General features: G+C 46.1%; 1 protein-coding gene across 1 annotated transcript in view; it reads left to right on the forward strand.

Annotated features, from left to right (window-relative positions):
* LOC124805421 (semaphorin-2A-like) overlaps window positions 1-25396 on the forward strand; it is a 1298470-nt gene that overhangs the window by 1229539 nt on the left and 43535 nt on the right. Inside the window, exon 8 of the mRNA XM_047265983.1 lies at window positions 21021-21260. Within this exon, the coding sequence (XP_047121939.1) occupies window positions 21021-21260 (240 nt within the window). The remainder of the gene's footprint in view (window positions 1-21020; window positions 21261-25396) is intronic.

Genomic DNA, 25396 nt, shown 5'->3' on the forward strand with positions numbered 1-25396 from the left:
AAAAATTTTAATGATGTCATTAACACAATGCTTGCATTCTCTTTAATGAGCACTAAATGCTGAAGAATCGGATTTGCTAACATCAAAATGTTCACTTCACCTCGTTTTGATGTTTATCCTGGTTTGCGCTACACAAACCGTATCGTACCATCTATACATTGTTTTATACATACCTAACATGTTATATCCCCGGTTCGTACTTACGTTGCGTATAATATGTGATCCTACAGTGTTCTCCGTTCTGAAGCCAATTTGCAGTCGAGTTTTCGGAAACAAACGACTTACCTTTGCGAAATATGACACCAGTATGGTAAAACAATAAACCTGGGATTTTTCTTTTGTTCACTCCTTTCTAATACGTGATCTCTATTCCTAGTTTATTCCTTCTGTTTCTTGCTATATAGTCTCATGACTAGCGATGGGTCAAATTGACTGTCAGACATCTTTCTAGTGTACGTAATTCAGTATTAATTTTCGCTTCAATTACAAGCTGCGGAGCACCAAGGAGGGGTTACGATGATCAACCAGAAACGGAATTGTGAAACTGGTTTACGAGAAACTGGATTTGGAGCCCATGTAAACGTTGTGGGTGTGACTGAGAATATTTCATTACGGAAACTCCTTAAACAGAATTCCTACTTTTGTGGCTACGGGGGGTTATCTCCTTAAGCTAATACCAGTGGTTTGTATCTAAGTACGACCTAAAATTTGAGCCTCTACGATCAGGTATAAAAACTTCTGATCAGCTAAATGGTCCCTGTTGTTTTCTCACATTGATACTAGTTCATTCGAACGTGTTCTGGTTTGAACACGTGCATGATGAGATTTTCCGAGTCTTTCGGAATATTTGTGAGAGAACTATCTCGACATTCTCTTGAAAAGCAACAGTTGTGAGAATTTACAGCATAAAAAGACGTAAATTTTAGCACTGTTAGAAAACTGCAGATGTTAAGGCATATCGAAGGGGATCCTATGTGCCTCCCAACTTGTGCTTTTCAGAGCAGCAACGCATCACAAAGACCCCGCAGTTCACACAACGGTATCCCAACAAGGCAGTTCGATCTCTGAGGCTTCTCACCAGAATTTTCTTATACCTACATGGGTATATTCCGATTGTTTTAACCCTTTCTTTTTATGAAATAATATATATTGCAACAGTCAGTTACTAATATTTTACTAGCACGACGCGTTTCGGCAACATGCTGCCATCATCAGGTGCATTTACGATTACTTTTAAGTTGTAATTAATATGAAGTGCGGTTAGATTCCATGTTCTGTGTGTGCTAGTGGAGATATGTTTTGAAAAAGATGCCTATTCAGGATGATAAATGTGTTATAATGTGTACGTTATGTGATAAGAAGAGGAGTCTGTTTCGCTAAATAACGTCACTGACAGACACAGCAAATGAAACGAACCTCACTTCATATTAATTGCAGTGTAAAAATAACTGTAAATGCACCGAATGATCGCAACATGCTGCCGAAACGCGTTGTACTACTAACATATTAGAGACAAGTGGCTGTTTCAGTATATATTATTTCATAAAAATCTTACGCTACAGTCGCAGCCTTCAAAGAACATCCATATAAGATGGATAAATTTAAGTTTACTCATTCTTTTGGAGGGTACCCTTAACGATCAATGTAGACCACACTATCTCCATATCTACTTTAAACACGAGTGCACCGTTTGAAAACAAGGGACGCAGACAGTAATCTAGAGAGCCTAGGGCGTGGCACTGGCACAATGCAGTCACAATTAACGAACTTTCCGTAAAACTCCTTGCTGAAAGGAAACGCTGACTCACGCCTAACTATCGGGGCGATGAAGGAAAAGCGAGAATTCTCGGTGAACATTCCATTCAGATGATACTGACGTCCTTTGCAAAGACAGTCAGTTGCTTTAGTCTGAGCGGCGTCTCACTTTCTTGAAAATGAATTGAGGCTTAAATTTACTTGAAAGCATTAAAGGTGCCTCCAGTCCAGAGCACTAAAGCTCGTATAATTTGATTGGGATTAAACGGCGCAATAAGGGGCCTAAGTAAGAAACTCAATATACTAGTCTAAGAGTCGTAACTGGGGCTCCAGAATTCTCATCTGACAGCATTGAGTAAAGCTTCGCCGTTTCCGGCGCCGTTAGCAGAATCAAAGGGTTCCAAATCAAAGAGCAAGTAATTGTCTCAGCTTCACACAGCAGTTAAATAAACTCCACAACGCAATAAAATGATTGAAAATAAACACTCTCACTTTCAAGTAGGTTGATTTTGGAAGGGAAATGACGGACTACTGCCAGAAAAAATAATGTATCTAAAATTTGAAATTGTTACCGGTGAATCATCTACTCAAAAACATTTTGGGCTTGCAGCCGGTCGTCGTAAACTTTCATGTGAATGTGGTTTTCCGTCAGCCTTCTAAGATTGCGGATTTGCTGGGATCGGTGAAGGATGATTTGTTACTGCGGAAGGCGGAAATTTACAAAATACCATGTCAATGTGGTATGGCCTATATAGGACAAACAACGCGTACAGTGTAAGAGCGTTGTACAGAATATCAACGCTGCACTCACCTACTACAACCCGGTAAGTCTGCAGTTGCGGAACATTGTATTTCTAACGTACATTCAATGGAGTACGTCAAAACTTTGATTCTGGCCACAGCAACAACTTTTTGAGACTCCCTTATCATAGAATCCGTTGAAATACACATTGCGGGAAATGTAATGAACCGTGACAATGGTTACCAATGGAATAACGCATGGAATCGCGTCATCTCCGAAATTTGTTCGAGACGAAGACGCCAGCTGCGGCCAGCGACAATACCGACGGCAGCTGAGTATTGCAGTTCCACCAGCGAGGGCGCTGTTGCTGGGAGGTGTGGCCCTTCTGTCTCCGCGACTGCAAGGCATACGCGGCAGTACTATATAAGCTGGAACGGAGAACATCTTCGTCCCAAAACCCAGGCGATCATTGTAGGCAAAACCACCCCTTCCTTCCGCCTCCTTGATTTCTATCTCACCGTCTATGGCCGTCCCATCACCCTCACTCCCACCCTTAAGTACCTTGGCGTCACCCTCGACCGTCGCCTCTCCTGGACTCCCCATCTCCAGACAATCCAAGCCAAGGCACGTTCCCGACTCCGTCTCCTCAAGCTCCTTTCCGGCCGTACGTGGGGTCTGGACCCCTCCACAATCCTCCACACCTATAAATCCCTCATCCGCCCTATCCTTTGTTATGCCCATCCAGCCTGGATCTCCGCCCCCCCCCCTACCTTTTATAAATCCCTCCAAATCCTTGAACGCCATGCTCTCTGCCTTGCCTACCGCATCCGTCTCCCCTCCCCCACGTGGATCCTGTATGATCTCATCCCCTTCCCCAACCTCCTCCTCCTCCGTTTCCTTGAAAGGATACAGATCCTGTTCACCTCCTGTAAACTTGATCCTCCTTACCCGCTCGTATCCCCGCTCCTCTCCCACCCCCGCCCGCTGCCGCACTTGTATTCCCACGTCCCGCCCGGTCGCCATCTCTCCACCCTCCTTACCCTCTCCCAAGGTGGCTTCCGCCAGCTTCCTCTCCCTGATGATGTCCTCGTCCCCTCCATCTACCCCTCCTATCAACTTTGACCCTGCCCCGCCCCCCACTTCCGGTGTCCTTTCCTTTCGGCACCCTCCCTCCCTTCTCTTCTCTTCCCTTCTTTTTCCTTTTCCCCGTCCCCTCCCTCCCCCCTCTTCCCCCGGGCTTCCTCTCCCCCTTCCTCCCTCCCCCCTATCTCCCCTGCCCGGGGCATCTCTGCTCTCCCCTCTCGCTCTCCCACTCCCCTTCCTCCTCCTCCTCTCTTGGCAGGTCCCTGGACTCACATACGCATAGTGAACATTCGCGCGCGGGAGATCATCGCCTTATGTGTCTCGTGTGTGTGACGTCGTTTAGTGTTTTTGGTGTCCGCCATCCCACTACTACGTTCACTTGTGCCGTCGGATTCGTCAGTGTTCTGTGCGCCGTGCCAACGTGTTTTCAGTGTTGTTATCGTCACGTGTGAACGACTCCGTGTTTTTTGTGTCTCTGTGACCTCTCACTTTTGCCCATCACTTTGTTTCATTATCATTCTCCGTTCTTATACTTTTGTAAACGCTATGGCTGACGAGCGTCGTAGTGTGCCGCTGCCAGCCTACCTGATTTGTACAGGTTTTAAAATAACAATAAAGTAAAAAAAAAAACGTCTTCGTCAGTCCTCGTTCGGCTCACCTGAAGATGGCTGGCAGTCGTCCAGCCGAAATATCGTGCAATGAAGTTTACGACGACTGGCTGCAAGCCTGAAATGTTTTTCAACAAAAATAATGTATGTTCAATATATTGTTTCAGTGGTATTACAAGCAGAGAACCTCCTACTAATAACGTCCTAACAGAATGTAAGGCAATATTAATAGTAACAGCAATAGCCCTAGTCCATCGTAAATACAGGGTGTCCCAGGAGGAATGGGCCATATTCAGGTATATGACAGGAACACTTATTGAAAGCAAAAAAATTAGTAGGGACGTATGCCCGATTCTGAATGGTTTTCGGGAACGCTTTTACAAGAACATTTGATTTTGGGATAGTGCCTCGCACTTATTTGTCTTACCCACCCAGCCTTTTTGATATGTTGTTCTAACTCTACTTACCTCGTTGATTTCAACCTCATTTCGTGATGTCTCCCTGCCATTAAACTAGCTCGTTGAACGTGAAGTTGTCCTTGGTGTATTGTGAGTGAAGTAGAGCGAGGGACTGACAGTTTATCAGAGAAGAAACGTCGGTTACACGTGTTTGTACTGGAAATTGCCACTCATTTACGCTAATGAAACATAATGAAGATATGGCGTATGTTTACGGCTTCTTCGATAGTAGTGCTCCTGCTGCTGTCATAAAATTCTGTCGCCACTTTCCAACGCCTCGAGTTGCTTACTGTAGAGTGTTTACTACAGTTTTTACATCACTGCCTGAAAAAGGTGTTCTTGCAAATTTCTACTATGAAGAAACAGCAAAACATTGTCGAAATGGTACAGCGTTGTCCTAATACCAGCATACTGCGGCTTTCTGCACGTATTTAGATACACACTCTATGTACAAAAGGATGATTTATTAAAGAGAAAGAGAGTCGCAAATTGAGCAAGTCAATAATGCGTCGTTCCACCTGTGAGCCTTATGCAAGAAGCTATTCAGCTTGGCATTGAATGATAAGAGTTGTTGGATGCCCCACTGAAGCGCATCGTGCCATATTCTCATCAGCTGAGATGTTAGATGTTAAAAATCCCGAGCTGGTTTGGAGGGTCTTGCGTGTAGTCCTCCAAACATTCTCAATTGGGGAGAGGTCCGGCAACCTCGCTAGCCGATGTAGGCTTTGGTAAGAATGAAGAAAAGCTGTAGAAACTCTCGATACCAGGGAGCATTATATTGCTGAATGTAAGCTCAGGATGGATTGCCATGAAGGGCAACAAAACAGATTCCTCCGGAAGCTTCTTCGCGTTGGAATTACATTGACTAGAGTAGAATTGTCTTCACTTGGAAATAAATTCCGATAACCAACGAAGACTGTATTTTTGAATTGATGTATGTTGTAAATACACTCCTGGAAATTGAAATAAGAACACCGTGAATTCATTGCCCCAGGAAGGGGAAACATTATTGACACATTCCTGGGGTCAGATACATCACATGATCACACTGACAGAACCACAGGCACATAGACACAGGCAACAGAGCATGTACAATGTCGGCACTAGTACAGTGTATATCCACCTTTCGCAGCAATGCAGGCTGCTGTTCTCCCATGGAGACGATCGTAGAGATGCTGGATGTAGTCCTGTGGAACGGCTTGCCATGCCATTTCCACCTGGCGCCTCAGTTGGACCAGCGTTCGTGCTGGACGTGCAGACCGCGTGAGACGACGCTTCATCCAGTTCCAAACATGCTCAATGGGGGACAGATCCGGAGATCTTGCTGGCCAGGGTAGTTGACTTACACCTTCTAGAGCACGTTGGGTGGCACGGGATACATGCGGACGTGCATTGTCCTGTTGGAACAGCAAGTTCCCTTGCCGGTCTAGGAATGGCAGAACGATGGGTTCGATGACGGTTTGGATGTACCGTGCACTATTCAGTGTCCCCTCGACGATCACCAGTGGTGTACGGCCAGTGTAGGAGATCGTTCCCCACACCATGAGGCCGGGTGTTGGCCCTGTGTGCCTCGGTCGTGTGCAGTCCTGATTGTGGCGCTCACCTGCACGGCGCCAAACACGCATACGACCATCATTGGCAGCAAGGCAGCAGCGACTCTCATCGCTGAAGACGACACGTCTCCATTCGTCCCTCCATTCACGCCTGTCGCGACACCACTGGAGGCGGGCTGCACGATGTTGGGGCGTGAGCGGAAGACGGCCTAACGGTGTGCGGGACCGTAGCCCAGCTTCATGGAGACGGTTGCGAATGGTCCTCGCCGATACCCCAGGAGCAACAGTGTCCCTAATTTGCTGGGAAGTGGCGGTGTGGTCCCCTACGGCACTGCGTAGGATCCTACGGTCTTGGCGTGCATCCGTGAGTCGCTGCGGTCCGGTCCCAGGTCGACGGGCACGTGCACCCTCCGCCGACCACTGGCGACAACATCGATGTACTGTGGAGACCTCACGCCCCACGTGTTGAGCAATTCGGCGGTACGTCCACCCGGCCTCCCGCATGCCCACTATACGCCCTCGCTCAAAGTCCGTCAGCTGCACATACGGTTCACGTCCACGCTGTCGCGGCGTGCTACCAGTGTTAAAGACTGCGATGGAGCTCCGTATGCCACGGCAAACTGGCTGACACTGACGGCGGCGGTGCACAAATGCTGCGCAGCTAGCGCCATTCGACGGCCAGCACCGCGGTTCCTGGTGTGTCCGCTGTGCCGTGCGTGTGATCATTGCTTGTAAAGCCCTCTGGCAGTGTCCGGAGCAAGTATGGTGGGTCTGACACACCGGTGTCAATGTGTTCTTTTTTCCATTTCCAGGAGTGTATTTACTATCTGTTTTACATGTGTACATGCGTCAGCTTGACAGTTAATTGAATAATAGATAAAATAAGTATCGTATGTAACTATAATACCGGATGCTTATACACCCCTGGCCATTAAAATTGCTACACCGCGAAGATGACGTGCTACAGACGTGAAATTTAACCGACAGGAAGAAGATGCCGTGATATGAAAATTATTAGCTTTTCAGATCATTCACACAAGGTTGGCGCCGGTGGCGGCACCTACAACGTGCTGGCATGAGGAAAGTTTCCAACCGATTTCACATACGCAAACAGCAGTTGACCGGCGTTGCCTGGTGAATCGTTGTTGTGTTGCCTCGTGTAAGGAGGAGAAATGCGTACCATCACGTTTGATAAAGCTCGGATTGTACCCTATCGCGATTGTGTTTATCGTATCGCGACATTGCTGCTCGCGTTAGTCGACATACAATGACTGTTAGCAAAATATGGAATCGGCGAGTTCAGGAGCGTAACGTGGGACGCCGTGCTGGATCCCAACGGCCTTGTATCACTAGCAGTCGAGTTGACAGGCATCTTATCCGCATGGCTGTAACTGATCGTGCAGCCACATCTCGGAGCCGGCACTTTGAACGGTGGACGTTACATTTCAGATGAGTTACGACCCGTGGCCTTACCCTTCAATCGATCCCTGCGAAACCCTACATTTCAGCAGGAAAATGCACGACCGCACGTTACAGGTCCTGCACGGGCCTTTGTGGATACAGAAAATGTTCGACTGCTGCCCTGGCCAGCACATTCTCCAGATCTCTCACCAATTGAAAACGTCTGGTCAATGGTGGCGGAGCAGCTGGCTCGTTACAATACGTCAGTCACTACTCTTGATGGACTGTGGTATCGTGTTGAAGCTGCATGGGCAACTGTACCTGTGCACGCCATCCAAGCTCTGTTTGACTCAATGCCCAGGAGTATCAATGCCTTTATTACGACCAGAGGTGGTTGTTCTGAGTACTGATTCCTCAGGATCTATGCACCCAAATTGCGTGAAAATGTAATCACATGTCAGTTCTAGTATAATATATTTGTCCAATGAACACCCGTTTATCATCTGCATTTCTTCTTTGTGTATCAATTTTAATGGTCAATAGTGTAATTAAACGCGCTATAACACGGAAAGTAATTACTGAACGAGAACCAAACTCTGTAGTATTAATGTCCAGAGTACAGGGAGCATGATTTCCATGCGTCACAGTGCGGTCGTCCAGTTCCAACTATGGCCAGCAGGTGCCGTGATCAATCATTCTGAGTTATAGTTTCAAACACGTGATCTTGGACATAACGACCAGGGCATACTGCTGAAGCTCCATTGTCAAAACAAGAGTAATGCTGCAGCACCACTCCGAGAATATCACTCGCTGATGGATTACGGAAGAGTCGTCTTTCTCCACCTGCTTTGTGGAGCATGATGAAGAAGTTCGAATCAATTAGAGAACTGGACGTCGCTCCAGGAAGAGGCCGACGACCGGTTGCACCACAGGTGGCCGATGAAATCTCTGTTGCTATGGCAGAGAACGTTGCGCGGAATTCCCGATCGTCAGGCAGTGCGCACGTTGTGTCACGGCAGTTAAACATCCCGTGCTCCACTGTACGGAAGGTGCTTCGAACCATTCTCAAATGGTATCCGCACAAGATCCACATCGTACAGCAGCTTGCACCACAGGACGTACAACGACGTGTTGTCTCCGCTCTCCACTTTCTCGCAAGGATTGAAGTTGACGAGGACTGACCCTGGACTATCCTATGAACAGACGAAGCCCATTTTCTGTGACGGGTGAGATGAACACACACAACTTCCGAGTGTGGAAATCTTCGCGTCCAATCACTGTGCATGAAGTTGCTCTATATGGTGAACGTGTCACCCTAAGGTGTGGCTTCACGGCCACGTTCATCATTGGCCCGTTCGTCTTTGATCAGGTTGACGCTGAAGGACCAAAGATGCGCATTGTGACTGGCCAGCGCTACTGCCGCGTGCTCCGCCAGCATGTAATACCCGTCCTACAGGAGAGAGACCCATTGAACTCAACAGTTTCCATGCAAGATGGGGCGCCATCGCTCGTGAAGTTCACCTGTTCCTCCGAAACGGATTTGGAAACGATCGAATTACCAGCGATTGTTTCCAACTGCTTGGCCGGCACGGCCACCTCATCTCAGTGATTTCTGGTTGTGGGACTACCTGAAGGACAGGATTTACCAGGGGAACATTCGCATTGTGCGCTGATCTGAAGCGCAGCGTATCAAGAGAGGTAGCTAACGTACCCACGGACGTGCTTCATCTGCTGTGTAGAATGCAATTCTGCGCTTTCAGACTCCTTTGGACTCTGATAGGCGCTATACTGAGCCCCTTTTGTAGCAGTAATGGTACTGGTATGTAATGGTATGATGTGACGTAGCAGCACATTAAAAGTGTTTCAATTTAATTGATTCTGCATTATTTCTCTTCCCCATGTCCTTGACATTAAAGTTACCAAGTTTGGTACTCTTACGGTACAGAAACCAGATGGCAGTTATAAGAGTCGAGGGGCATGAAAAGGAAGCAGTAGTTCGGAAGGGAGTGAGACAAGGTTGTAGCCTGTCCGCGATGTTATTCAATCTGTATATTGAGCAAGTAGTGAAGGAAACAACACAAAAATTCGGAGTAGCAATTAAAATCCATGAAGAAGAAATTAAAACTTTGTGGTTCGCCGATGACATTGTAATTCTGTCAGAGACAGCAAAGGACCTGGAAGAGCAATTGAACGGAATGGACTGTGTCTTGAAGGGAGGATATAAGATGAACATCAACAAAAGCAAAACGAGGATAATGGAACGTAGTCGAATTAAATCGGGTGAGGCTGCAGGAATTAGATAAAGATATGAGACACTTAAAGTAGTAAAGGAGTTTTGCTACTTGTGGAGCAAAATAACTGATGATGGTCGAAGTAGAGAGAATATAAAATGTAGACTGGCAATGGCAAGGAAAGCGTTTCTGAAGAGAAAATTGTTAACATCACATATAGATTTAAGTGTCAGGAAGTCGTTTCTGAAAGTATTTGTATGTAGTGTTGCCATGTATGGAAGTGAAACGTGGACGATCAATAGTTTAGACAAGAAGAGAATAGAAGCTTTCGAAATGTGGTGCTACAGAATAATGCTGAAGATTAGATGGGTAGATCACGTAACTACCTAGGAGGTATTGAATAGAATTGGAGAGAAAAGAAATTTGTGACACAACTTGACTAGAAGAAGGGACCGGTTGGTAGGGCATGTTCTGAGGCATCAAGGGATCACCAGGTTAGTACTGGAGGGCATTGTGGACGGTAAAAATCGTAGGGGGAGACCAAGAGATGAATATACTAAACAGATTCAGAAGGATGTAAGCTGCAGTAGGTATTGGGCCTATAATCACATTGAATAGAGTGGAATATTCTTCGCTTAGAACAGAGGTCCGACAACCAACGAAGAGTGTTTTTTTTTCAACTGGTACTTCGCAAAACGTATGCCGTAAACATTAACTATCTGTTTTAGACGATTACATGTGTCAATCTGACAGTGTATTATCTCATAAATCATTCGGAAAAGGGGATATGTCCATATGGAGTTTTTTGATTCAAATTAATCCGTGAATACTGACGATTCCTACTGAGACAACATGTAAAAACACGCCATTCTACCACGAATTTGCGAACACAGAGTAATGCATTTCAAATTTTTTTTGTTTCTGCGAGTTATGGCTTTCATGACTCTTAGACGGCAGTTCCGCTCGTCCACCGCTTCCGGCCCTTGCATTCCCCAAAATTCGAAGTTGAGTGGCGACTCGGACGTTCTTGGCATGAAATAATTTTTTCCCAAAATTATTAATGGAAGGGTTTTTCTGAATTTGACGCAACTCGGTAACTGTCTGAAATATTTTCTTACTTTATATTTGAAATTAATTTCTTAGCGAGGAACAAAACAACATTGGACCGTTACAGCTGACTGTGGCGTTTGTAACACGCCCGGGAGGAAAGCGGGTCGCTATGTAGTACTAATAAAAGCTAGCCATTAGCACTCGATATTGTACAACGGTCCATAGGCACAGCTATTTAACGACCGTGTGCCTAAACCCACGTACCTGGTGCTTCTCTCGGCGGTTGATCTGCTGCTTCCTGCACTGCCTGCTATGAAGTGTCCTATAATAAATATAGTATAGCAGGGATAGGAGCCACTCAACACCAACAATACCAAGTTTATCTGGTGGAATTCACTGTATTCTGTTACTCACACAGGATGGGACTGCACCGTTCACAGTTAACATTATTCCACAATGGACGCGATCAGGATTTGTACTCCAAGTACGTGTCCGTTGTGACGTGTAGGGTTGCTGTCTAACTGATGACGTCCATTGCAAAAACACGGTGCATAGAATATAAAATTATCACTGTTCGACGGATGTTTTATCAGTCAAACTTTGGCACAGTTCTTCCAACAGTACTAAACAATTCAGTAGCTTATAACACGAGCGTGCGCTTCACCGAATCACGAAGCGGACCGATATAAAATTTCGTGTACGATATACGAACGAGAAAGTACCCGCGCTCATGATATTCAGCCAGCCAAAACTACATGTGTTTCTTTCACTTATGGCTTGCAATTAGTGTCATACCAGTCTACATTATTTTACCGTAACCGCAGTCCGCCCCAGTAGCTGAGTGGTCAGCGTGACGGATTGCCGTCCTCTGGGCCCGGGTTCGATTCCCGGCTGGGTCGGAGATTTTCTCCGCTCAGGGACTGGGTGTTGTGTTGTGTTCATCATCATTTCATCCCCATCCGGCGTGCAGGTCGCCCAATGTGGCGCCGAATGTAATAAGACCTGCGATATGGCGGCCGGACCTGCCCCGCGAGGGGCCTCCCGGCCAATGACGCCAAACGCTCATTTCCATTCATTTCCATTCATTTCCATACCGTAACCGCAGCGACCGATTGATTGTTGTTCTCCCGACACAACACATGAAACCGATAAACATCATCTTTTGGATAAATATTGATACTGCGTTGTGAACACTGAAATTAAACGCAAAACTTGTGTGCAAACATATTCAATTACTTCACCATAACTTGTAAGATATGTGCTGCAGCCACGGCATCGACAAAACACTCCGCCCACGCTCCACGAAAACTACGCCACGACTCACCTCAGTTGCTCTGCGCTCGGCAGAGAGGCGACTATCGATAGTCAGCGATACAATTCTATGCTTACGCTTTCACTCACGTAATTGTGTGTGTGTGAAATCTTATGGGACTTCACAGCGAAGGTCATCAGTCCCTAAGCTTACACACTACTTTACTTAAATTATCCTAAGGACAAACACACACACCCATGCCCGAGGGAGGACTCGAACCTCCGCCAGGATCAGCCGCTCAGTCCGTGACTGCAGCGCCTTAGACCGCTCGGCTAATCCTTCGCGGCTCACTCACGTAATTATGAGTCTCAGAATAACAACTGCACTGAATATAAAATTTGTTCCTTATCAAACACAGGGGCCGTTTAATTGACCTTTAAAGAGTGTCCGCTCAAGTACAACGATATTTTGGTTGTTGAACTATAAGCCTATTCCCCGCAGCTTTGCTCGCGTTTGCGTACGTATTGCAAACATATCTTCCTCCCCACTCTCTGTGACCACCTATTCCTCCACCTCGCCCCTGTCTCTCTGTCCACCTCATCTTCCTACCTCTGTTTGTCCATCTACTACTTTCCATAACTCTTCATCTCCTCCTCCATCTCTCCATTCTTCCTTTATAACCTGCCAATTAGCCCTCTACACTTTCCACCTGACCTCTGCATCTCTCCTTCCTTCTCCTCCCCATTCAATCTTCTTCCTCCTCCCCCTCTGTCTCTCCATTTAAGAGGCCTCTCCCTCTCTGTCCATGTCCTGTGTCCCCCATCCCTCTGCCTGTTTGCTACACCCCATCTCTCTCCACATCCTCTCCTCTATTCCTCTCAACCTTCCCCCCGTCCATGGCCACCAACATGTGTAGCATTTGCAATGCAGGCAGATACGGCAGAGCAGTACCACGCACACACAACACTCATGTTTTGCGGGTTAGCCTTTGCCCTGTGGTTTTGCTCGCAAATTTTTCTATACCTTGACCCAGCATAAAGACATATCCGCCTCTCAGTAAGGAATGTATTCTCATCCGGCGCCATTTTCCACCAGCTGATCATGCTGGCTACCAAACTGTTGAGGAGTCCTTGAGGTATATTATCCCACTCATCTCTCAAGGTGGTTTGCAGTTCCTGCACAGCTCGCGGACAGGGTGTTCTTTGACAAGCACGTCTGCCGAGAGCATTCCAGGCATCCCAGACTTCATAGGGTTTATCCTCAGGGAGTACACAGGCCATTCGATATGTGTTTAATGTCTTCACTTTCCAGTATGTCCAATACCTCAGCAGCCCTTTGTGGTCAGGCATTTTCGTCCGTAATTAGAAAGTTAGTACCTACCACTTCCCGAAATAAACGCATGTCATCCGGAATAATCTCCCCACAGTACTGCCATTCTGTAACGGTGCAAAGAAGTGCAGCCGTCATCAGCGATTGTGCGTAACGCATGGGGCATACCAATGACGTTCGTGAATATCCTGTGGTGTGTAACGCGTTCCCCTCTTTCCCGACACTAACTGGTGGCCAGAATCACTTTCCACGGCCAAGAGGGATTCGTTGGACACCATTACTCTGGACCACTATTTTTCACTCCAACCATCGGACTCCTGATCTAAGATGGCATGATCGAAGTGGGACGCATTTAACAGGCTTTCGAGCATACAAACAATCCCGATTTAATCTCCGCGAAATGGCTCTGGTAGAGACTTGGGTACCAGTAGCGGTTCCAAGGTTTGCAGCGATCTGTCTACGGATGAGTTATACGTTTTCTCCATTAGGGCTACGTATCCATCCTCTCACAGTGTGGTGGTCCGTCTACAGGCATCAGTATGCTTTCGTATAGCGTTTGCACCTTCGGCGACTTTTTTAATCGTTAGAGGACGCTTTTGGACACGTCCATTCCTGCGTCCACAGTGGCAACTCTTCTTGTCCCATATCGTAAGCACTTAAACGGTGTTTAGCAGTCATGGTGCCGTACCACATGGAATATTGCACTTATCAGCTCCATATGAATCTTCATCAGACACAGTACTGCATGAACTATCAAATGCATACGGAGCGTTCCTACACATACTTCTCTGCATGTAACATGTGTGGCCTTTATATTTTCTTTTACACTACTGGCCATTAAAATTGCTACACCAAGAAGAAATGCAGATGATAAACGGGTATTCATCGGACAAATATGTTATACTAGAACTGACATGTGATTACATTTTCACGCAATTTGGCTGCATAGATCCTGAGAAATCAGTACCCACAATAACCATCTCTGACCGTAATAACGGCCTTGATACGCTGGGCATTCAGTCAAACAGAGCTTGGATGGAGTGTACAGGTACAGCTGCCCATGCAGCTTCAACACGATACCACAGTTCATCAAGAGTAGTGACTGGCGTATTGTGACGAGCCAGTTGCTCGGCCACCATTGACCAGACGTTTTCAATTGGTGAGAGATCTGGAGAATGTGCTGGCCAGGGCAGCAGTCGAACAGTTTCTGTATCCAGAAAGGCCCGTACTTGACCTGCAACATGGGGTCGTACATTATTCTGCTGAAATGTAGGGTTTCGCAGGTAACAAATGAAGGGTAGGACCACAGGTCGTAACACATCTCAAATGTAACGTCCACTGTTCAAAGTACCGTCGATGTGAACAAGAGATGACCTTCACTTGTTACCAATGGCATCCCATACCATCACGCCGGGTGATACGCCAGTATGGCGATGACGAATACACGCTTCCAAAGTGTGTTCACCGCGCTGTCGCCAAACTCGGATGCGACCATCACGATGCTGTAAACAGGACCTGCATTCATCTGAAAAAATGACGTTTTGCCTTCGTGCACCTAGGCTCGTCTTTGAGTACACCATCGCAGGCGCTCCTGTCTCTGATGCAGCGTCAAGGGTAACCGTAGCCACGATTTCCGAGCTGATAGTCCATGCTGCTGCAAACGTCGTCCAACTGTTAGTGCAGATCGTTGTTCTCTTGCAAACGTCCCCATCTGTTGACTCAGGGATAGAGACGTGGCTGCACGATCCGTTACAGCTATGCAGATAAGATGCCTTTCATCTCGACTGCTAGTGATACGAGGCCGTTGGTATCCAGCACGGTGTTCAGTGTCGTCGTAACTGCCGCCTGCTTCACGTCTGCTGTGCAGCGAGCTATCTTAATTTAAGTATTAACTGTATTTTTCTTACTTGTCACTTCTTCTTCCGTGTATTTTTGCTTGTAGGAAGCTTTAATTGTCGAGTGCTAGTAATACTGTTCCATAGATTTCGTGTTTGTTTTGAATACGGTCAGAGAGAGTCCCTTTAGTTAACCACAGTGCCAGTAGTGCTAGTGTTTGTTTTGAATACAGTCCAGAGACAGGTAGTGCTATTTTCATTGTTTTCTACAAGAAGTGGCTAGCAATCACAGTTTAGTCAACAATCAGCCGCCTTTAGTGAATCAGCAGTCTAGTTAAAAGTTGATTAACTCTCTACATTAAATTGATTCCTTAGGATGGATAGGATGTGTGACTGCTGTGTACGGACGCAGGAGGAGCTGGCCACTGTTCGCGAACAGCTGAGCGTGTTGATGGCCGCGGTCAGCCGTCTTCAGGCTGCTGCCTCGGAGTGTAGCGGCAGTGGGGAGTCTCGTGCGTCGCAAGGTACACCCCAGGTGTTACATGCTTCACCCACTGTCCCTGCTGTCGAGACATCTTCGCGCGTACCGGGCGCGGTTGGGCCACCCTCTCCCCAAGGGGAGTGGCGGGTTCAGCGGCGTTCGCGGAGCACGAGGCGGAGGGTCAATGTGGAGGCTGGCCGTGTGACATCGCCCGCTCTGCCTGTGAGTGGACATGTGGCTGCTCCTTCAACAAGGTCCTAGCAGGCACACGGGGGGAGGGGTTTATTAGTTATTGGGAGCTCCAACGTTAGGCGGGTGATGAAGCCCCTTAGGGAAATAGCGGAAAGGTCGGGGAAGAAGGCCAGTGTTCATTCTGTCTGTTTGCCGGGGGGTCTCATCCGAGATGTGGAGGAGGCCCTTCCGGCGGCGGTAGAGAGCACTGGGTGCACCCGACTGCAAATTGTTGCTCATGTCGGCACCAGTGACTCCTGCCGTCTGGGTTCAGAGGTCATCCTCAGTTCGTACAGGCGGTTGGCGGAATTGGTGAAGGGGGAAAGCCTCGCTGGCGGGGTGGAATCAAAACTAACTATTTGTAGTATCGTTCCCAGAACCGATCGCGGTCCTCTGGTTTGGAGCCGAGTGGAAGGCTTAAACCAGAGGCTCAGACGATTCTGCGGAGATCTTGGGTGCAAATGTCTCGACCTCCGCTATCGGTGGAGAAATGTAGGGTCCCCCTGAATAGGTCAGGCGTGCGCTACACGCCGGAAGCGGCTACAAGGGTAGCGGAGTACGTGTGGAGTGCACATGTGGGTTTTTTAAGTTAGAGAATTCCCTCCCTAGGCCTGACAAGACGCTTCCTGAGGCGAGGCAAGGTAGGAGTAGGCAAAATGCAACAGAGAATAATAATATTAATGTGGTAATAGTAAACTGCAGGAGCGCCTATAGAAAGGTCCCAGAACTGCTCTCATTAATAAGTGGTCACAACGTCCATATAGTACTAGGGACAGAAAGTTGGCTGAAACCAGACGTAAACATTTGAATGTATATCGCAGAGACAGGCTGGACAGTGAAGGGGGAGGCGTGTTTATAGCGATAAGTGCAATAGTATCGAAGTAAATTGACGGAGATCCGAAATGTGAAATGATTTGGGTGAAGGTCACGGTTAAAGCAGGCTCAGACATGGTTATTGGATGTCTCTATAGGCCCCCTGGCTCAGCGGCTCGAGTAGATTTCCCCACCATGTTATAGTTCTGGGTGGAGGTTTTAATTTGCCGGATATAGACTGGGAGACTCAAACGTTCATAACGGGTGGCAGGGACATAGAATCCAGTGAAATTTTTTTAAGTGCTTTATCTGAAAACTACCTTGAGCAGTTAAACAGAGAACCGACTCGTGGCGGTAACATATTAGACCTTCTGGTGACAAACAGACCCGAACTATTTGAAACACTTAACGCAGAACAGTTAATCAGCGATCATAAAGCGGTTACGGCATCGATGATTTCAGCTGTAAATAGAAATATTAAAAAAGGTAGGAAGATTATTCTGATTAGCAAAAGTGCCAAAAAGCAGATTACAGAGTACCTGACAGCTCAACACAAAAGTTTTGTCTCAAGTACAGATAGTGTTGAGGATCAGTGGACAAAGTTCAAAACCATCGTACAATATGCGTTAGATGAGTATGTGCCAAGCAAGATCGTAAGAGATGGAAAAGAGCCACCATGGTACAACAACCGAGTTAGAAATCTGCTGCGGAAGCAAAGGGAACTTCACAGCAAACATAAATATAGCCAAAGCCTTGCAGACAAACAAAAATTACGCGGAGCGAAATGTAGTGTGAGGACGGCTATGCGAGAGGCGTTCAATGAATTCGAAAGTAAAGTTCTATCTACTGACTAGGCAGAAAATCCTAAGAAATTTTGGTCTAATGTCAAAACAGTAGGTGGATCAAAACAAAATTTCCAGACCCTCTGTGACCAAAATGGTACTGAAACAGAGGATGACAGACTAAAGGCCGCAATACTAAATGTCTTTTTCCAAAGCTGTTTCACAGAGGAAGACTGCACTGTAGTTCCTTCTCTAGATTGTCGTACAGATGACAAAATGGTAGATATCGAAATAGACTACAGAGGGATAGAGAAACAATTAAAATCGCTCAAAAGAGGAAAGGCCGCTGGACCTGATGGGATACCAGTTCGATTTTACACAGATTACGCGAAGGAATTTGCCCCCCTTCTTGCAGCGGTGTGCCGCAGGGGATTGGAAAAGGGCACAGGTCATCCCCGTCTTCAAGAAGGGACGTCGAACAGCTGTGCAGAACTATACACCTATAACTCTAACGTCGATCAGTTGTAGAATTTTGGAACACGTATTGTGTTCGAGTATGATGACTTTTCTGGAGACTAGAAATCTACTCTGTAGGAATCAGCATGGGTTTCGAAAAAGACGGTCGTGTGAAACCCAGCTCGCGCTATTCGTCCACGAGACTCAGAGGGCCATAGACACGGGTTCACAGGTGATGCCGTGTTTCTTGACATCCGCAAGGCGTTCGATACAGTTCCCCACAGTCGTTTAATGAACAAATGAAGAGCATATGGATTATCAGACCAATTTTGTGATTGGACTGAAGAGTTCCTAGATAACAGAACGCAGCGTGTCATTCTCAGTGGAGAGAAGTCTTCCGAAGTAAGAGTGATTTCAGGTGTGCCGCAGGGGAGTGTCATACTACCGTTGCTATTCACAATATACATAAATGACCTTGTGGATGACATCGGAAGTTCACTGAGGCTTTTTGCAGATGATGCTGTGGTGTGTCGAGAGGTTGTAACAATGGAAAATTGTACTGTAATGAGGAGGATCTGCAGCGAATTGACGCATCGTGCAGGGAATGGCAATTAAATCTCAATGTAGACAAGTGCAATGTGCTGCGAATACATAAAAAGATAGATCCCATATCATTTAGCTACAAAGTAGCAGGTCAGCAACTGGAAGCAGTTAATTCCATAAATTATCTGGGAGTACGCATTAGGAGTGATTTAAAATGGAATGATCATATAAAGTTGATCGTCGGTAAAGCAGATGCCAGACTGAGATTCATTGGAAGAATCCTAAGGAAATGAAATCTGAAAACGAAGGAAGTAGGTTACAGTACGCTTGTTCGCCCACTGCTTGAATACTGCTCAGCAGTGTGGGATCCGTACCAGATAGGGTTGATAGAAGAGATAGAGAAGATCCAACGGAGAGCAGCGCGCTTCGTTTCGGGATCATTTAGTAATCGCGAAGGCGTTACGGAGATGATAGATAAACTCCAGTGGTAGACTCTGCAGGAGAGACGCTCAGTAGCTCGGTACGGGCTTTTGTTAAAGTTTCGAGAACATACCTTCACCGAAGAGTCAAGCAGTATATTGCTCCCTCCTACGTATATCTCGCGAAGAGACCATGAGGATAAAATCAGAGAGATTAGAGCCCACACAGAAGCATACCGACAATCCTTCTTTCCATGAACAATAGGAGACTGGAATAGAAGGGAGAACCGATAGAGGTACTCAATGTACCCTCCGCTACACACCGTTGGGTGGCTTGCGGAGTATGGATGTAGATGTAGATGTACATGTAGATTACCCTCCTGAACCCACCGATTCTATATTCTGCTAACAGTCATTGGATCTCGACCAACGCGAGCAGCAATGTCGCGATACGATAAACCGCAATCGCTATACGCTACAATCCGACCTTTATCAAAGTCTGAAATTTCGCGTCTGTAGCACGTCATCTTCGTGGTGTAGCAGTTTTAATGGCCAGTAGTCTACATGCCTTCGAAAGCCTACTAAAAACCGTCGGATCCCCTGATACGCAGAACGATTAACATATTTCGGTCCGAAGACGGACAAACAAACTATTAAGCATGTGGTCATAATGTTTTGGATTATTAGTGTTAATACTTCTCTGTATTTCCCCTGGCTCACGGATGACATCCATACAGTGGTTTTCAGCAGACATATAATTTTAGGAATTTCCTCAGTTATACGTCAGTATTTGATGATGCTAGAATCACGTGGTTGAAGAAAACATTCTATCATTGAGCTACCATACTTCGCTCTTCGCTGCGTCTTCTATACTGTGTCGCCTTGCTTCCCAGCTCGAAAAATTATTTCACTTCAGGTCTTGTCTTGGTCAGCTTTTGATAATACTGACAGAAATCTTTGCACACAGCTTCCAGTTGGCCATATAGTAACTGTTCGGGATATGAAGATTCTTGACATGGTTTCTTTATTTTGAAAGAAACTATGAACGGAATTGTACTATGGCGTAATCTTGTAACTAAAAAAATTTACAGTATTCAACAGGTAATTTGATTCAAGAGACTGAAGAATAATTTTCACCACATCGACTGGCAAGGCAAGTCATTTCAAATTCGGCAGTACTAAGAAGAGCCCTTCGAAATGATGAGAAAATTTGTATCAAGTCACAAGAAAAGTCATTACTAAAGAGCGCCCAGACTAATGAATGAAAACGTATGGACATTTCCATCCAAACTAATTCTTCACAGTTGAACACCGTAACAAAAATGCACATGACACTGGGAACAGTCGCACATCCCCACGGTAACTCATCCCCTAGTTGTTATTTGAGCAGACGAATCGGAGTACAAAGCCTATAGGAATGGAGCTAAGGTATTCGTCAGCAGATGTAACGTGATGGAACTCATTTCTCCTCCTTACACGAGCCATCACAACAACGTTTCACCAGGCAACGCCGGTCAACTGCTATTTGTGTACGAGGAAGCGGTTGGAAACTTATCTCATGTCAGCACGTTGTAGGTGTCGCCACCGGCGCCAACCTTGTGTGAATGCTCTGAAAAGCCAATCATTTGCATATCACAGCATCTTCTTCCTGTCGGTTAAATTTCGCGTCTGTAGCATGTCATCTTCGTGGTGCAGCAATTTTAATGGCCAGTAGTGTACTGTCTTTGCTCGAGTGTTTCGAAGCAATTAGCAGTTGTTCCTTAGAAAGTGTCAGATGTTTCTTAGCAGCCATCAAGCAGTGTATACTGCGCACATCTCGTCGATCCTCTACCTCAGTACCGTCCACCCACCATTTCGTTCACCTCACCCTCTAACCTGTACTTGTTCATATTCTTGTCCCCCTCTCTCTGTCCATCTCCTCTTCCCGCCTCTTCCTTTTCCACCTGCCTACTACAGTTTCCACCAGCCTCCTGCATCTCCCCGTGTTCCGTGTTGCAGAGAGCGTGTACCGCACGTCGCCGGAGTCGGGCCGCTTCCACGCGGCGTTCACGACGCCGACGACGGGGCTGCGCGGCTCGGCCATCTGCTCGTTCCTGCTGCGCGACATGCAGCGCGTCTTCGACGAGGGACGCTTCAAGGAGCAGGCGTCGAGCGGCGCCGCCTGGCTGCCCGTGCTCACCAGCCGCGTGCCCACGCCGCGGCCGGGCTCCTGCGTCAACGACACCAGGGCACTGCCAGGTGGGCTCCAGTCGCGTCCAGGTCACAGGTCGGTAGGGCAGGTACGTGATGTGCTCCAGTGTCTGTGAGGGCCACTCGAAGGACCAGGGATACAGTGGTGCTGCCTGACCACCTCCCCTCACTAGGCAGATGTTACAACTCTGGCTCCCGTGCGTAAAATATTAGGTCCCTCTCGGATGGTCGTCCATTGTACAGCTATGCATACTGGCACAATAAGTACTGTTAGTTCCCTCCATCAACCTTGAGGAAAATTTCAAGGATAAGGCGAGCAGTGGTGGCACCTGACCGTTTACACGCGCCACCTGCGTGTTATGGTTCAGACGAGGCTACTGAGGTACCAACAAGATCGGTCTCCCACGTAGATTTCCAATCACACAATAGCTCATAATGGAATTACGAGGGTCACTTTCCCTTGAATAGAAATTATTATTATTGTGACTCTTTTGTTCCCTATGATAAAAACTATGGTTGTTAGATCTACTGTTTTCCCTTCCGTTAAAATTAGCATTTCCCCAACTGTGATCCCCACCTCTCTGTGTGTGATTGAAATAGTTTTTTGGTTTCCCCACATTGTCTATAATTCTGTCTGGTTTGTCCACGTGGTTTAGAAATTGTTCAATGTTGTCATCTTGTCCATAAACTAGGTCCCATTGCACATCAATTGGCAACCTTCTCTTTAAAGCATCAATCTGTGTGAGCTCATCAAAGGGTTTACTCAAATGTACAAGTTTCTTCAATTCATTTTTACAAAACTGTTTCATAGTCCCTATAATTTGGCCCATTCATAAGCTTGCTCTTTATCCTGGCTTGTTTAGTTTCAGACCAGAACCGTTTTAAGAACTCTATTTCAAATTCTGCATAAGACATGTCCTTAGAAAAATTTTGATTGGCCCGTGACAAAGATTCTCCCTCCAAAAATTTTTTCACAAACTTAATTTTCGAACTTTCACTCACATTAGGCAAAAATTTGCCCCTACAACTCTGCAGAACGTTGACAGATTGCAAACTGCACTCATTAGAAAAGTTTTCAACTGGGATATTGGATAAAAAAGTACATGTGTCTATAGAAAATTTTTTATTAGCCATCATAAAGAAGATCGAACGGAGAGCAGCACACTTCGTTACAGGATTATTTAGTAATCACGAAAGCGTTACTGACGTGATAGATAAACTCCAGTGGAAGACTCTGCAAGAGAGATGCTTAGTATTTCGGTACGGGCTTTTCTTGAATTTTCGAGAACGTACCTTCACCAAGGAGTCAAGCAGTATAATGCTTCCTCCTACGTCTATCTCGCGAAGAGACCATGAGGATAAAATCAGAGAGATTAGAGCCCACACAGAGGCATACTGACAATCTTTCTTTCCATGAACAATCCGAGACTGGAATGGAAGGGAGAATCGATAGAGGTACTCAAGGTACCCTCTGGCACACACTGTCAGGTGGCTTGCACAGTATGGATGTAGATGTAGAAAAGAAATGCACACTATTTTTGTGAAAAAATGTTTTCATTCTGCATGTGTGAAAGTTTTACAGTGTGTAGATACATCCTTCCCGCTTGTTTTCAAACTTAGTTCAACCTGTTCCCGTGAGTGGCGCTGTCACAGCATGTCTTCAAGATGGCTGCTACACTTGACGTTCGTCAGAAGCAACGTGCTGTCTTAGAATTCCTGTGCTGTGAAAAGGAGACAGTGGGAAACATTCACAAGAGGTCGAAAAAGGTGTACGGAGATACTGCTCTCGATTGCAGTACAGTTAGTCGGTGGGCAAGCAGGTTACGTGATAAAAGCAGGCGTGGCAGTATTGAGGATTGTCCTCGCAGCGGCAGGCCTCAAACTGCACACACTGCAGACAATGTGCAGAGAGTTAACGAATTGGAGACTGCTGACAGACGCATCACAGTGAACGAATTGTCACACTCCGTTGGGATAGGGGAAGGAAGTGTTTGCAGAATACTGAAAGTGTTGGCGTTAAATAGGTTTGTGCCAGGTGGGTTCCTAGGGTGTTGACAGTGGATCACAAAGAAACAAGAAAAACGGCATGCAGAAAACTTTTGGAACAGTACTAGAATGGTGGTGATGAATTTCTTGCAAGAATTGTGACACGTGATGAAACATGGCTCCATCATTTTCCACCAGAGACGAAGAGGCAATCAGTGGAGTGGCATCATGCAAATTCACCCAAGAAAAAAAAATTTAAAGCCACACCTTCTGCTGGAAAAGTTATGGCTACGGCTTTTTCGATTCCGAAGGACTCTTGCTTGTCGAAATATGCTAAGTGGAACCACCATAAATTCTGATGCATATGTGACGACACTGAAGAAACTTCAAACTCGACTGAGTCGTGTTCGACCACATCGGCAAAAGCAGGATGTTTTGCTGTTGCACGACAATGCACGGCCACATGTTAGTCAAAAAACCATGGAAGCGATCACAAAATTCCGATGGACAACACTGGAACACGCACCTTACAGTCCTTACTTGGCTCCACGTGACTATCATCTCTTTGGGAAAATGAAAGACTCTCTTCGTGGAACAAAGTTTCAAGATGATGACTCCCTTGTGCACGCTGCCAAACAGTGTCTCCAACAGGTTGGTCCAGAATTTTACCGTGCGGGTATACGGGCGCTGGTTCCAACATGGCGTAAGGCAGTTGAGAGGGATGTAAACTATGTGGATAAATGAAAATATTGTTCCTAAAGGATGTATCTACACACTATACAACTTTCAAACGTGTAGAATAAAAGATTGATTAAAAAAATATAGTCTGCATTTCTTTTGGAGTGACCCTCGTATGACCACTATAGTAACTTCCCTCCAATTTCGGTAAGAACCGTTTAAAGTAATGTGTATCCATAACCACTAACTGCCTGCCCACTCTATCTAACCACATACTACGACCCACACCAGATTCCTGTACCAACAAAATGAAGCTTTTCCCAAATAGACATCGACCACCACCTGATCGCACCACCTCACTCAGTCTACGTCATGCTATGACTTCACTTCCGTGATGGTCGATTCACCGCACAGTCGTACAGTGATGCTGTACAGGTATGACCGACTTTTCCAATTAGGCTCTTTAGTCCTAAGGATGTCCTTAGTGGCCGAGAGGTTCTAGGCGCTCCAGTCTGGAATTGCGCGACTGCTATGGTCGCAGGTTCGAATCCTTCCTCGGCCATGGATGTGTGTGATGTCTTCAGGTTAGTTAGGTTTCAGTAGTTCTAAGTTTTAGGGGACTGATGACCTCGGATGTTAAGTCCCATAGTGCTCAGAGCCATTTGAACCATTTTGATGTCCGATGAAAGTAGTCACTCCCTTCATCTGACAAGAGGGACATCTCAAGAAGCACTCATCTAGTGGCTCTTCATAGCCGCCATTGATCGTTAGCTGAAAGTCACAGCCTGTATTTTGATTCTAGGTCAATGATATGGGAAATCAATAGTTTGGGGCACCCTTCACTTCCTCAACTCTGTAAGTATCGGCCCATGTATGATAGTACCTCCAACATAACTTGTATAATTTCTTTTAAAATGGTATATTGTCCATTACCATCACACAGAGTATCAAAAGGAAATTATCAATTTCAATTTTAAACGACATACCACATAGTTATACTTAAAGTGCAGCAACTCATAGAGGTCCATTGTCGGTTGTAATTATCATAGGGTAACAAAATTTGGTAGATGTACTATTGCATTAATAAGGAACCGATTTACACTGGAAAACAATTAATTCCAATTTTTTGTTATGAATTGCAAATCCGGCACTGTGAATACAAGAAAGACAAATTGAAATGTATCCATATGTAATGTACTAGGAATGGGAAGTGTGCAGGAAAGGCCAAACAAGTGAGAAAGGCTTTCACAGTTTGTTCAATATCAGCACCGGAGACGTCGACGAGATGCTGTACAGGGCCAGATTTGTACCTGGTAGCCAAAATTGGAACTAATTTATTTTCCTGCATAAATAGGTTCTGTATTAACGAAGTTTCGCTTACAGTGGACCTCCGCAGATAGCTGCACTTTTAATATAATCCCCGGATGTGTTTCACGTTTCCGCCCCTGCAAATGGTGTTCAACGACAGTATACAGTAGTGCCTTTAGCCAGCTTTGGTTCTCGTCTAGTTAAATATATTT

The sequence above is a fragment of the Schistocerca piceifrons genome, chromosome 7 (assembly GCF_021461385.2).
Source record: "Schistocerca piceifrons isolate TAMUIC-IGC-003096 chromosome 7, iqSchPice1.1, whole genome shotgun sequence".
Classification (NCBI taxonomy): domain Eukaryota; kingdom Metazoa; phylum Arthropoda; class Insecta; order Orthoptera; family Acrididae; genus Schistocerca; species Schistocerca piceifrons.